Raw genomic sequence first — 13,872 nt, forward strand, 5'->3', positions numbered from 1 at the left:
GGCGTAAAGTCAAAGTTGAAGAGCGTTATTGTCTCTATAAAGATCAGTACATGATAACGCCATGTCTGTGGTATCTGATTGCAGATAGTGAACCAGTGTCTCTGAAGAGCAGGGCAATGGGTATCACATTCTTTGCTGAGACTCACCTGCCATTCGTCATATTGCCCCGCTAAAATGTCAGCTCGGCCAGAACCTCGGGTTTTCGGCACATGACTCCTTAGCCCGACCTTCCTCGGCGAAGCTAGAGCATTGCATGTTATCCGGTGTACATGGCGCTCCAAGTGGGATGATGGTACTGCACGTAACAGAGATGGCTTCTCTGCACGGAGACAATGCACAAGGTACCTCGAGGTTCACCTAGAAGGAAACAGAAACTCAACTTTGAGTGTTCCCTTCTCCAGATGCCCACAGCGGGCGGGAAGCAAGCATTAGGGGTCTTCGGATGGCACCGAGACATCTGCGCGCCCACTACTGATTGGCGCTTTGACTCAGCCGTTACGCTAATTGGACTTTGTCCCAAGCCCCGAAGTCCTAAAGCCCACAACTGCAACCACGCTATTACGCACGATGAGATCCTTTCAAGGTGGTTGTACATAGGCAGCTTATCCGTCAGAAGTTGCAATTGTATCCATTTCTTCTTCATCCACTGACTTGATTGAGGCTGAAAGATCTATACCCAATACCCATCAGATCGATTTGAGATGCTCACGATGCAGCAGCGTCATTGGATTCTGGAAGCAGGTCCCAGCAGGATACACTACATCCTACCAGTCATCCATGTCGCCAAGACAATCTCCCGATCTTCCCTGCGCTAAGTCATTACTTGTTGAGAAGGGAGAACGGCACACTTGAATCAGCGCAAAGAGCAACAGGGTATAGTTCATCTCTGAGTTTCCGGTAGTTGCGCTTGGTTCTCAACTGCACGCTGTCCTGCAACATTGATGCCCCCCCGAACTATGTATCCCGTTCACGCGACGATGGGATCACACATTGCGAGTCTGTCATCCCTCTTGGCAGTTGAACTCTTGAAATACCTTGAACTTCTTTGGTTTTATTTTAATCAAGCTGCACCCTTCTTCTAACAGGTAGGTGCCCGAACTACATCACCGTCTTATGCCGCACCGCCGCGACCACCGACACCAAACTGGGCCTGAGCCTCTGCAACTCCGGCCGGAATTGGGGGCAGCTCGCGTCCACGGCCCGTGGGCAGCGGCATAAACTTGGTCTCGGCCAAGAACCGCAGATACCGTCCAATGTCCTCGCGGGTAATACCCTCACCCGCACTATCATCAACCCCAGTCCAGCGCTCAGCATCGGCCTTGAGAACAGCAACGGCATTTCTGTCATCGAGTTCGGGTGCGCGCGTCGTCGAGGGCAGGTCAGACGTAGCCATGTGGAACAGCGGCATCAGCGCGCTCTGCTCCTGATCCTTCTCGACGGCACCAGCCGACACAAACTCTTCGAGCTGCGTCTTCCACTCCTCATAGTCGACCTCGGGGACGTCGTAGCCGTAGTAGCTCAGCGTCGAGAGGAACTCGTTCATGCGGAGGCGCGGGTGCGCCGTCACGTGGACGACGTTGACGCCGGGGAGGGGGTTGAGTCCAGCGGCGATGACGACACGGGCGACGTGGTCTACAGGCACGGCGTTGACTGAGTTGACGATGCGCGGGCGGGCCTTGAGCTGGACACAACCCTTGCAGAGTCTGATGAGGAAGTCATCCGTGTTGGAGACACCGCCATGACGGCTACCGAGGATGTATCCGGGACGGATGACGGCGCCGCGGAGGCCGCGCTTACCGGCTTCGCGAACAAGCTGCTCAGAGACCTGCAGAATTATCAGCTTCGTTTCGAGAGTTCAGTCATATTACCTAAACATACCCATTTGGTCTGGCCGTAGCCAGTACCGAGACCACTACGGCTGCCCTGCAAGTCATCCTCCTCAAGGACCGCTCCGCGACCAGTTGCCGTCTCCTTGTCAGAAAGGTTGACGTAGTGCTCAGTATCCAGCGTCGAGGTAGATGACACAAAGGACAAGATCTTGGGCTTGCCTTCGTTGCAAAGTTTCATCGCGTCAATGGTAGACAGGACGTTGCTGCGCATCATCTGCTCATAGCGCGCAATCCAGTGCACGTACGCCGCGTTGTGGACAATCACGTCCGCCTTATCAGCGACTTGCTTCCAGCTGGCATCGTCCAGGCCGAGACGCGGCTTGGACAGGTCACCAAGAACACAGTCGATTCTGTCGGCCCATGAATCCTGCCACAAGGCGTAGCCCTTGAGTGATCTTGTGAGGCGCTCCTTGGCAGCAGCAGTATCCTTGACACCACGAATGTGCACGAGGAGCTTGGTGTTCTGTCTGCTAAGTATATCCTGAACCAGGTACGCGCCCAAGAAACCAGTGGCACCAGTGAGGAAGAACGTCGCACCGGCCGACGGGCTCAAAGCCGCCGGGTCGGCGCTCTGGTACTTGGCGTCAAGAGTGTTGACAAGCTCGTCCAGCGACTTGGCGTACACTGCTTCCGCAGCCTTGTCCACCATGGGTGCCTGACCGCTCTTGAGGCGGTCAATCTGGGTGCTCAACGCGCTGAGTGTCGGGTTGGCATAGAGGACACCAATGGTAATGTCGACGCCCAAGTTCTTGCGGATGTTGAGGAGGAGCTGCTGAGCCAGAAGACTGTGCCCACCGCAGTCAAAGAAGTCCGACTCGGACCTGAAATAGGTTAGCTTCGATTTGTATACATCGTAGTCGATGATTGAATCCACTTACTTGATCGTCTTCTCGTTCAGTCCCTTGATGAGGGTTGCCCACTGCGCGGCAACGGTCTTTTCCGTCTCAGACAGAGCCTCCCAGCTCTTGAGGTCCTCTTCTGAGGCATCCTCCATCATCTCGGTGGTATCGGGGAAAGGCAGAGCCGGGGTATCCACCTTGCCGTTGGGGTTGAGAGGGAGCTTCTGCAACACAATGTACGTGGAGGGTACCGCGTAGACTGGCAGACGAGCCTTGAGGTGGTCTCGCACCTCGGCCTGGATCCTGCGGAATCTCTTGAGGTATACCACGCTCGATCCCATTTCAACGCCCTCGTCTTCGACGTCCTCCTGGTTCTGAGCCTCCAACCAGCGCTTCCACTCCGCGATCTCAGGCACGATGTAGCTGACAAGATTCGGCTCCTCGTTACGATCTCTGCGAACAAGAGTCTTGCAGTCTCTGATGAGCGGGCTTCCTCCCAAGTTGGCATCAATCTCGTTCAGCTCGATACGGAACCCACGGATCTTGACTTGCGAATCGATACGGCCAGACACCTGCACAGCTCCCGAAGGGAGGTACTGACCAAGATCTCCTGTGCGGTACAGTCTGTCGCGGGGACCCTTGTAATATTGTCGCCACGGCTCGCCGTTTGCGCTGGCCTTGTCGGCTTCCACCCACTTGGCGTTGTCGACGAACCAGTTCTCAATGAACTTCTCTTTGTTCTTCTCTGGCTCGCCGAGGTAACCCTCAGCCAAACCAGCCGCTCTGATGTACAGCTCGCCGACCTCGCCGACGCCGCACATCTTGTTGTGGTCATCCCGAGAAACAACGAGGACTTGAACATTGTGCATTCCCCAACCTGCGGGGACGACATCACCAAGTGAGTCGAGAGCTGTCGGGTCGGCCTCGGCGGAGGGGATCTCGAAGTAGGAGACCGCTCTGCTAGTCTCGGTGGTGCCGTACATGTTGACAATGGCGCATGAGGGGCCCAACTTGCGAAGCACCTTGCAGTCGCGAGTGGTGAGGATATCTCCAACGAAAAAGACGTGCTTCAGGGAAGGGAACTTGGCGGTGGCTCCACCGACCAGAATTTGTCCCATGGCAGGGGTCAGATGAGTTACAGTGGGTGACCAAGCGTTCATCCACTCACTCAACTTCTCGTGCTGGATATCTTCCTTGGCAGGAATGAGAAGCTGAGCGCCGAGGAAGAGAGGCGTCATGATATCTGAGCGACTAAGTCAGCATGAGTGCCAAGATCTGGGGCCAAGGGCTATTATCACCTCGCTGAATGGGGTCGTGAGCGATACCAGACAAGCAAGCGAAGACGCTCTCAGATGAGAGGTTGAAACGCTCTGCCATCCATGGGAAGTATCTTGTCAAGCCGTAATGACGTCCCAGCACAGCCTTGGGCTTTCCTTCGCTGCCAGACGTATAACTAAGGGTGGGGTTGGAGTCGGGGCCGACGATGACGTCGGGGAGAGACGAGGCCTTGGCTCTTACACTGGCAAACAGATCTTCGGTATCTTGTTCGCCGCTAGACAGCACGCCGGCGTCACTGAGGCGAAGATTCGGGAGCTGTGTCTTGAGGGATAATTCCTCGTCGATGTACTTCTGTACTACAGGAGCAAGAGGACTAGAGATCACAGGTCAGTAAACTGCAAAAAGACGAGACACGCTGAGGAGGGGCTGGCGGAACGGCAGGTACGTACCCATTCTCGTCTACGGCCTTGCCGATAGAAATCAGAGCCTTGGGTTGGGAAACTTCCAGATAGACTAATCAAGTCAGCAAGACCACCTGTTTGACATGGAACATAGTACTAACTCTGTTGTCTCTGAGGAGGATAGAGAGGATCAAGCACCGTTACTGTAGCTCCAGCAGCCTATCAAAGTGAGTCAACGCGCGCAGCTTGAGCGGGAGGCTGGCGGGCCATACGAGGGTTCCCATGAACGCGCAGACCAGCTCAACCGAACGGTGAGCAAAGATCATTACAACGTCTCCATTGGTGATTCCAGCATCATGCAAGTGGTTGGCAATCGTGTTGGACGCCTCGCTGATTTGGCGATATGTGAATGTCCTCGTTGGCGTCCTTGTCAAAAGGTCAGCAAGCGTAGGGCAACACGTAGCAGCGCTCGGCTCAAATTCTGCTTACGTCTGACTTTTAGTCTCGGTCACGCAGGGTCGGTCGGGATGCGACTGAGCATTTTTGTGGAATATCTCGTGGATTGCGCCGACGTAGCCGCTCCAGTCGAGGTCGATGGTGGGGTCGGGGAGGTCGACCATAGTGGCGTTTTGAGGGGTTCGAGTTCTTCGATACGGTATTAGAGAGACGATCTGTGAGTGATTCGGAGGGCGTCAATTGGAAGCAGGAAAGATTGTTTGAAGTGACTCAATCAGGTCACTGAGCCGTGAAATTGAAAAACCGCAGAGTAAAGTTTTTGGCCTGGATGCGTCATGTCGCAAATCAATTGAATTTCTGCCACTGACTCCGACTTAGGAGGGGTAGTGGGGTAGTCGCTAGGCGGTCAAGCTCTTGGGTGCTTCGATGTTGAGGGATGAAATGCAGAGTCAGCCAAAACAGCTTTCATCGTTGAGCCTTCTGATAGGGCGACGTTAAGTGCCGGGGGTGGGGGGTTGTCATCCGGATTAACCGCTGGCCCGGCTTCGGCAATCTGAGTCATCATCCCGTCTGCCCAAGCTGACTCATCCAGTCCACCAAACAATCTAAAGACATAGCACGATGTCTTGAGTTTGACCTGACGGAAAGCATTGGATGCCGCATACCCCGTTCATCGAGGTAAAACGACATTTTGGGCTATCGATTCGCGAGTTCTGGCGTCTGAAACTGATACAGCATCTCGGAAAATTGAAATGGTCAATCCTAGTGGGCATCGAAAGTGCAGTGGGAAGGGGCCGCAACGTCCAGTCATCTTCAAATCTTCAAATGCAGTTTGAAAAAGAAACTCTTGGGATATGCCAACTCTGAACACAAATTGTATTCTACCAAAACATCAAACACGTCAGTCTTGTGAGCGATTCAGCCGTCGAAAGTTTTCTCACGAATTTCCAATTCATAGATTAGTCTTGATCCCTAGCGACAATCTCGGATCCGCTGAAAATTACAGATGGCATGTCGCGATCCGATCATGACAGGCTCAAAGCTTTCACTTTGGCACTTGACCTTGTGGTTCAGGCTTTCTTCTTGACACTGACCAACTTAACACAAAAGCACCTCAGCACTGACCTCGAATTTACGGATACCATAGCGACTTATTTTCCGTACCGCCGATCACTGCTCGCTTATTACATTCTGGGATCTCATCTCGCTGTCAAGCACGGCTCCGACTCCTAGCTCGCACCATGAAGTCGAGCTATCTGCTCACGAGACTCATTCGATGGGGCGAGATCTTCAGCGCAGGGCTGAAGCTTCATACAAAGCAAGTAAGCCCCAAATATCAATCACTTTTCCCGAGGATAATCGCGAGAGTTTGCCTGTGATTTGCGCGTCGTATCCGAAGGCGATCACCGGGCACGAATCGTGGGGAAACACACCCACCGGCTCGGAGGAGGCTCCGATGAATTGAACAAGTATGTCACTCACATGCGCGCTTACATCGAGTAGATATCCCCGAAAATAAAACAAGAGGCCACTTCTACCTAGGGTATCATTGCATTCCGTTCTCTTGTCCTTGTATTAGCATGCTGTAGCTGCGCGGTACTCCGAAAGCAAAACTCATCAACTGCTCTCAGACGTCACTAATATAAGTATCTATACCCTGTCTTTTCCCAACTTCCGCTGTATCTCGAAACTTGCATCGGCATACATCATAAGTGAAATAGGGTCGGACAAATACATGATTAGTCAACGTATCTTAAGAAACCACATACGACGTCATCTAGCAGTTGATGGGATGTATATCTTCACTGCGCCAGTATACACAGAGTAGTGACGATAGCTTTATGAAACTTGTGTCTTGCTTGGTCGCCTGAGGCTCTGGGGTCGGAATGGTTCATAGATTTGTATCCAGGCACTCGGGAGTGCTTATTGATAGGGATCTCGAGAGAATTAAAGCCCAGGGATAGAGAAGGGGAGCTGTATTGGGACACTTTGGCACTCGTCTGCGCAACCTTATCTAAGACTTATTGACATCACCGTACTGTCTGGCCTGCCGTAATGTCTGCCCTATTTCCAACATGTCACTCATGGGCTCCCATGATACAAATGATAAAACAAGTCGCCGCTATTCTTTTCATAAGACACAGAAAGTTGGCCTTTCATTCCAACTACGAGTGAGGCTCTAGCCATTAAAGCACAATATGAAAAGAAGTGCGTATACGGCGCATTTCCTCGAGAGGATTATGATCATGTTTGGAATGGTCTCAACAAACATTGATATCGATCGTTTGTGGCAGTCGTTGCTATCTCGATCCCGATGAGCTGCATCGGGATAGGAAGTCAAGAGAAGCAGTAGGTTTCGGAATTGCCCCTGTTCTTCGCCAAAACACCACGGTTGAATTCTGCCCTCTTCGCCTGTCGGCCTCGAGCGCGCCAGAAATAGAGAGTCTGCCCACATAACGGCAGCTGCGGAACATAGTCGTGCTAGTTACAGTTCAGCTTATCAATCAGATACAGACCTGTCGCAACTATGGCAATTGGCAAAGATAGCATCATGCTATCGGTTTCATTCTACCTTAGTCTTCCATTATTGCAGTCGGGCACCAATGCATTTACAAGTACTGAGTATGCGTTCGCTTTGTGATATGCAATCAGATATTGTGGACTGGAGTGGCGTTGGGTGTTCATCGAATTCTTGGCATAAAGTTTTCACGGCCTTGAAACCGCCATGGATCCATCTTGAATTCATGGCGACGATCACCCGCTCGATATGAACAGGCTATTGATATATCAGGGGTAGGATTTCATCTCCAAGCACTCACGCGCGGCGCCCGCTGTACGTGGGCCTTCGAAAACAGTTTTGAGACCGTTCTTATCCACAGCGTCCGAGAGCGTCATCCTAATACTCCCCATTTGTTGATGAGGTGGAGACATTCTGGCTAGAACACTCAACTTGGAGAGTCACGCGGCGTTCATGATGTTTTGCAGATGCATTTTGCCCGACAGTCTGGGTGCTGCGGCTCCGGACAGGACTTGATTCCTATCAGTCTTGGGTCCGCAAAGCTGACTGCTAACCTTGGCGACAAATATAGTTTCGCCATATCATTTTTCTCCCGGGCAATTATGACAGCGAAAACGAGAATAAGCGCGTCCGAAGACCGCAGCGATCTATCTAGCTTTCCTTCATAGTCTTTCAAATCATCGGCTATTGATAAGCCCGGTTCCCAGCTTATCAGCTTCTGAATTGCCGCGCAATCGCGGGCTCCCACCCGTATACGTGTTTTTGTTTCGATTTACCTTCAAGGCTTACATCTGCTTTCAGATTTACGAGACAAGAGAGACAATACTTCTCCACTAAGGAGGTGGCTGGTCAGTGCACCCCTGTTGTTCTGTGCGGACAGCAAGCCATTAAGTGAGAACTTTATTATAGTACAAATGGAACAGGTTTCTCAAGTCTTGCGTGTGCGTATTGACGTACTCCGCAGAACCCCCGTGTTCGAGAAAGTGCTGGGTAAATTTCTGCTCGAATGCGGGTTCTATACAAGATTTATCCCGGATATCCAGCCATTTGCTCAGGGCCTTACGAATTGCACAGCGCCCCGTGTAGCATCTGGCAGGGCCTTGCTGGATTAAGATCGCCGACATTGTGATATCCAATGCCGTATTTGTACCTTACGTAACTCACCCGGCCGAGTCCGATGAAAGTGAAAAAGACTGTTCCGAATCCTAAATCGGGGTCATATCCAATTCCATAACGGTGCTAAGCGGTGTCGCCGACGGACGCTAGTATCGTGAAACCCCCGAGACTTCCATGTTGATAGAACAATAAGCGAGACTGTGGTGCCATAAGTGCGCGGGCGCCCGCGGGGTTTTGATCATTACAAGCGAAAATAATTGGATTGCTGAAGGGCCAAGGCATACGGATTGGCATGAAATTACCAGCATCTCCTACACTTTCCAGTCTAGCTAGAGGCAGGTTGCGCAAGTTGTCTCCCCAACGACAAGCTCCAGCCAGCTGGGCTAGGTAGTGGTCAATTGTCTGTGCGATCACAGCAATTAAGAAGGTTTTCTTGGATTTCTGAATAAGGAAAGTAATTATAGTGCACTCTGAGCAAAGTAGCGGGCGAGCCGTCTTTACGAGAGAAAGCAATAGATCTGATTACGTTGAACTCACATCATCAGCGCCATTGCGATTAACCCTGTTCGCCACGAGCTCGCACTCCGTCGCGCGAGAAACAAGATCTCGCCCAGCCGCCTTCGATGATACCTTCTGACTCGCAGCAATACGGATAGCCGAGCGCTTGAAAGGAAGTACGTTACCGACGTTATGGCACATTGTGGAAATTTCCCCATCGTGGGTACGAGGACATGACTCCAGCAAAGGTTACATAACCAGCTATGTACGGAGTACGCTCTTGGAAATGACGTGACAATCCTTGTGAGGAAGCTTCCTCTCTCTTCTCTCTCGAAGAGCCGCCGGGTGCGCTTATGGCACTTGTATGCGCCGCCCACAGAAGGGTGCCACCATGGTCCATGTTAACCAAGTGAAAGGAAAATCGGCTTCAAAAAAAGTCCGTCGAAGCAGCTCACCGCCCTCTCACACAGCCGTAATGGGTTACTAAGAGCTTGAGATTCCTCTGAGCATGTGTTTTTATCTTGTTTCAAATCTCGGTTGAATGCTACCGAGCCAGCCTGAAATTCTTGAAAAATCCGCGTTGTCTCCTTTTTCTCATCGGGGACCACTTGGTGCTTCTATTAGAGTTTGGAGCGACGGTGAACTCCACTCATTAAACTTTATTTCTCACGTGCCTGCTGCTTCCTGTCCGCTGTCTGTTCGCTTGCGTGGGCTGCATATTTCGCATAGCCGTACGACCAATTTCTCCGTGGACATGGGGCGATGTTGATTTATCGTCTTAGTGCCATCCGCAACCCACGTTCCGTACGCTGCGATGAAGATCTCAAGGGGTTGTGAGAGATGGCTTCGAAATCAACAGGCTGTTGAGATCAACCGTAATTCCGAAAGCGACGCCGAGCCGCCCCTTATGAGCTTCTCTTTTGGCCTGTCATCGCCGAGAAGCTTTCATGAGGCGATCTCTTAGGCTCTTCTACCCCTTGCCCCCCACGGCACGAAGGCATGGGTGGGCTGGCTTGCAGGCACAATGCCGATGTCTGTGGTTACTGTGGATAGGTGGTATGAGTTCGGGAGATGGGGATAAATGGACGAATTAGGCTGCTCGGCCGAACGCCGAACGATCCGGATCCCTGGCCATTTTGGACCCCAAGCGCGGCGTTCTCTACACTGTTCCATAGCTTGGCAGGGTCTCTTCGTCAACTTCACCTTGGCATGGGCAACCTCACTCGTCGACTGATTTTAGAGTTCTCACTCATCGGCAGAGGCTTAGCCAAACCAGGCATGGGGTGAGCTGCCATATGGCATCTTGACAGATGAAGGGAGCCATGGTTCTCCTGGCCTTCCCGGACGCCATCCCGCAAGCTAAGAGCGTTGCGCCCGTTGGGCTTCAAGGCTCCCCAGGGAGGCGTTACCCCGCGGACGTCGGACATGTAATACCGGACATTGGTCTACCAGCGTTTACCGCTCGCTTGTACAAGTAACTGAACCAAGCCAAGAGTGAACCTCTCACGATGGCTCGTAGACCATCATAGCCTTTCTTTTTGACTTGTCTTCTGGCGGAGGAACGACTTGGGTTCAACGGACAAGGTCGGCAGGTACGACGGTCATGATAATCACATAATCATCCCAATAACCGGTAACTTAAACGCAAACATGTACACACGAACACACACTCTCTCGCCGCTCCCGACGGTTCTTCGACATGGCCTCAAAGCCGTCGTTACGCTCTCGTTTTTCTCTCTCGTCACTTCCTTCACACTCCTCGTATACCTGATTGGCAGACTCGCATGTTGGTATCGGAGGACGAGTCCGAAGAAGGAACAGCAACTCCTAGCCACCACTACACAGGTTTCAGTCATCGCCGGTCTACCCCACGAACTCGAGGCCCAGTATAACGCAAACGGGCAGTCGAAGCGATCGAGAGTCCCGAACCAGTTCCTCATTCTCCTACTCAACGTCCTCTTTGCCGATGCCATCCAGGCCTGCGCCTTCTTCCTTGACGTTGTCTGGTTGGTAGAAGATAAGATCACCGACGACTCGGCCGCGTGCTGGGCTCAGGGGTGGTTCATCTCTACGGGCGACCTGGCGTCTACCGCGTTTGTGGCGTTCATCGCAGTACACACCTATCTCACCCTTGTTAGAGGTCTCAAGATCTCGTGCAAGGCCTTCTACAGCACTATCTTTCTTTTGTGGTTCTTTGTTTTGTTTATGTCTGTACTTGGGGTCATCATCACCAACAACGGTGCTGGTAAAGGTGGTTTCTATGTCCGCGATATCACCTGGGTAAGGCCTGTTCTCCGATCTAAGCTTATCATACATCACATGCTTACTTCAGCCTCCATAGTGTTGGATCAACTCAGAATATGAGGCCATGCGGATGTACTTACACTATGCCTGGATGCTGACCCTGATTATAACGGGAACCGTATCGTATGTCTTGGTCTTCGTCCACGTTCACCGGGCAGACAAGGCATTCCGAAGCGCCAGAAAGGCAGCCGCTGCCACGGAAGAGGCTTCATGCGACGGCGTACTAGGTCCCACGACCTTGCCGAACGTCATGTCGCAGCACAACCAAAAGACAGAGGTCCACAAGCGCATTCTCTTCCTCTTCTATCCCATTGTCTTCCTCCTATGCACAGCGCCACTGGCCCTGGGACGTATCCTCAGCAGCGGGGGTATTAAGCTCTCGGCAGAGTACCTCATCTTCGCCGGCTGCATGATCACTTCCAACGGATGGATCGATGTACTCATCTTCTCGAGCACGCGGAGCGGCATCCTCTTTGACGCGCCCGTCGACGAGCAAAACGTCGGCTTAGACACGTTCAACTTCACGCCCCTGGGCCAGCAGTACGGCCACCGGGTCTGGATCGAGGGCGGCGCAGCGAAGGATGACTCCCACAACAGGAAGCCGAGCGTGTTTCGTAGACCCTCGCGCCGGGCGCGGCTTGGCTCCGAGGCCAGCCACGACCGTAGCGAGAGTCAGACGTCGCTGCACGACCGGGACGTGTCTGGCCTCAAGGGCATTCAGATGGAGACTGTGACTCGGATCTTCGTCGAGGAGGTGGACCCTGCGAAGAATAAGAAGTACGCTAATCGGACGCTGAACTCGATGCCATCTGATGAGAGCGTTGGCGAGCGCGTGCAGCAGAGCATAGACTCTTACAGATGAAGGGCTTGAGTTGTTCGACCTGCCCACTCTGCTCAGTCTTGATTTCGAGAGCGTGGTCGCTGGCGAGTTTGATGCTTCTTTGATCGGTGTGACTCACTAGCCGCCGTCTTGTGGCGTCGTGGCGGTGAACCTGAGCTGAACATCAGAAAAGCTGCGGTCTGTCCGTCGACAGCTTCACCGGCCTCGACTCTGAAATTTTTCTACAACATTCGCATGCAACACATGATCATCGTTAAGTGAGTTGAAGATGGCTCCAGTCACTCATCAAACAACCAGAGGCCAAGCTTCGCAGTCAACAACGCCCTTCAGACAGATCAGGGCCCATTTCGATGATGAGACCATCACAGTCTACCAAGCCTACAACGCCGCCATCGCAGAGGCAGCTGTCTCTGCTCAGAAACTAGACGCATCCCCAAACTTCAAACTTACCCGCATGACCTGGATCAAGCCAAGCTGGGCATGGATGCTGTACCGCGCAGGCTATTCATACAAAGATCGCGGCCAGGAGCGCATCTTGGCGATCAAAATGACCCACGCCGGTTTCGTCGACCTTCTTCGTCAAAGCGTGTTAACCCATGGTAGCGATTTGGATAAGGGCGATGGACGGGTGCGCGTTCAATGGGACCCGGAACGCGATGTGCGGTTGGAGAAGCTTCCGTATCGGAGCATTCAAATTGGGATCCCTGCTGGTATCTGTGGAGGTTGGGTTGCCGAAGGAATTAGCGGTATCGAAGATGTGACGGCCAGGGCGCGTGAGCTGAAAAGAGTCTTGGCTGAGCGGCCTGATGTTGGTGATGATGAGCTAATGGTCCTAGGCCTGGTTCCAGCCGAGAAGGAATTCCTAGTTCCCGAAGACGTTGGGGATATCTTGGGAATAGGTTCCTTCCTCAAAATTGACTAGTTTTCAATAACAGTTCTGAAAATCCAAATTGCCTTGACCATTCAACAGCTGCCAGATGTTTGGCTGGGATGAACAATGAAGGACACAGGTGTATGAACGGTTGGCTTGATGAGGTCTTGCGAACCCTTGGATGAAGGAAAGTTCGGCGTCAATGACACTTGAGTTCGATCTTTACTCCAGTAACACCATCTCAGAACAAGACGGGGGCCGTGGTATAGGAACAAAGTCTTCTCTCCAGCCTCTCGGAGATCTGCCGAACGTCAGCCGTGTTCAGCTCCGGACTTGTCCCCGAAGAGTGGGGCCGACTCACCGGACTTTAGCAACTTAACCGCATTCCGCTTATCTCCATGTCACCAGGGTTCCCGGTGTTGTCACTTCCCAATTTTGTCTGTGATCGTCCCTTGGACCCTTTGCTGCAGCCAAAGTTGAATGAGTCACAGCGACCCTCTGCTGTGCTACCCGAAGGCATGCATGTATGCGTTTAATGTTGATTGTATTCGTCGATTGAAGCACCATCGTTTGGTAGTAAAAGACATTGAGGGAATGGCGTGTGCATCTTGACTTCACTTTGAATTGGAGCTTTCACAAGCCACATCTTTGGAGGGCCTACCTAGGCGCGGAGTATCGGCAGAAGTTTCCAAAACTCTGGCTAAGCTGACCGTGAGGGGTTGTTGAACTCAATCGAGGGAATCTAGGAAGATTTCTAGATGCAGACGAAAATCAGTGACACCATGCACATCCGAGACTCTGCTTTACACCGCCTGTGAAGACGGCTGCAGTCATATTCACTTGTTCATCATTGTACACTCC

General features: G+C 52.3%; 3 protein-coding genes across 3 annotated transcripts; 2 read left to right on the top strand and 1 right to left on the bottom strand.

The window, feature by feature from the left end:
• Nucleotides 1–1,111: 1,111 nt before the first annotated feature.
• Nucleotides 1,112–5,027, bottom strand: BDZ83DRAFT_720917 (L-aminoadipate-semialdehyde dehydrogenase large subunit; the record flags this gene model as incomplete). Its single annotated transcript, XM_060512322.1, has 9 exons — nt 1,112–1,825; nt 1,879–2,710; nt 2,768–3,270; nt 3,301–3,971; nt 4,027–4,379; nt 4,456–4,519; nt 4,569–4,626; nt 4,680–4,833; nt 4,897–5,027. The coding sequence occupies 9 exons, from the start codon at nt 5,025–5,027 to the stop codon at nt 1,112–1,114; spliced, it is 3,480 nt and encodes a 1,159-aa protein (XP_060363223.1).
• A 5,618-nt stretch (nt 5,028–10,645) lies between these two features.
• Nucleotides 10,646–12,161, top strand: BDZ83DRAFT_581562 (uncharacterized protein; the record flags this gene model as incomplete). The annotated part of the gene is made up of 2 exons (XM_060505469.1): nt 10,646–11,275; nt 11,337–12,161. 2 exons carry the CDS (start codon nt 10,646–10,648, stop codon nt 12,159–12,161), a joined length of 1,455 nt encoding a protein of 484 aa, XP_060363224.1.
• A 123-nt stretch (nt 12,162–12,284) lies between these two features.
• BDZ83DRAFT_397502 (uncharacterized protein) lies at nt 12,285–13,394 on the top strand. Its single transcript, XM_060502826.1, has one exon. It carries the CDS (start codon nt 12,409–12,411, stop codon nt 13,060–13,062), a length of 654 nt encoding a protein of 217 aa, XP_060363225.1. The 5' UTR covers nt 12,285–12,408; the 3' UTR covers nt 13,063–13,394.
• Nucleotides 13,395–13,872: the final 478 nt, after the last annotated feature.

Source organism: Colletotrichum acutatum (assembly GCF_030867785.1).
Source record: "Colletotrichum acutatum strain CBS 112980 chromosome Unknown BDZ83scaffold_69, whole genome shotgun sequence".
In the NCBI taxonomy this organism is placed as follows: domain Eukaryota; kingdom Fungi; phylum Ascomycota; class Sordariomycetes; order Glomerellales; family Glomerellaceae; genus Colletotrichum; species Colletotrichum acutatum.

Bases quoted from the DNA above. Each gene is read 5' to 3' on its own strand.
- BDZ83DRAFT_397502 (XM_060502826.1), top strand. From the start codon at position 12,409: ATGGCTCCAGTCACTCATCAAACAACCAGAGGCCAAGCTTCGCAGTCA.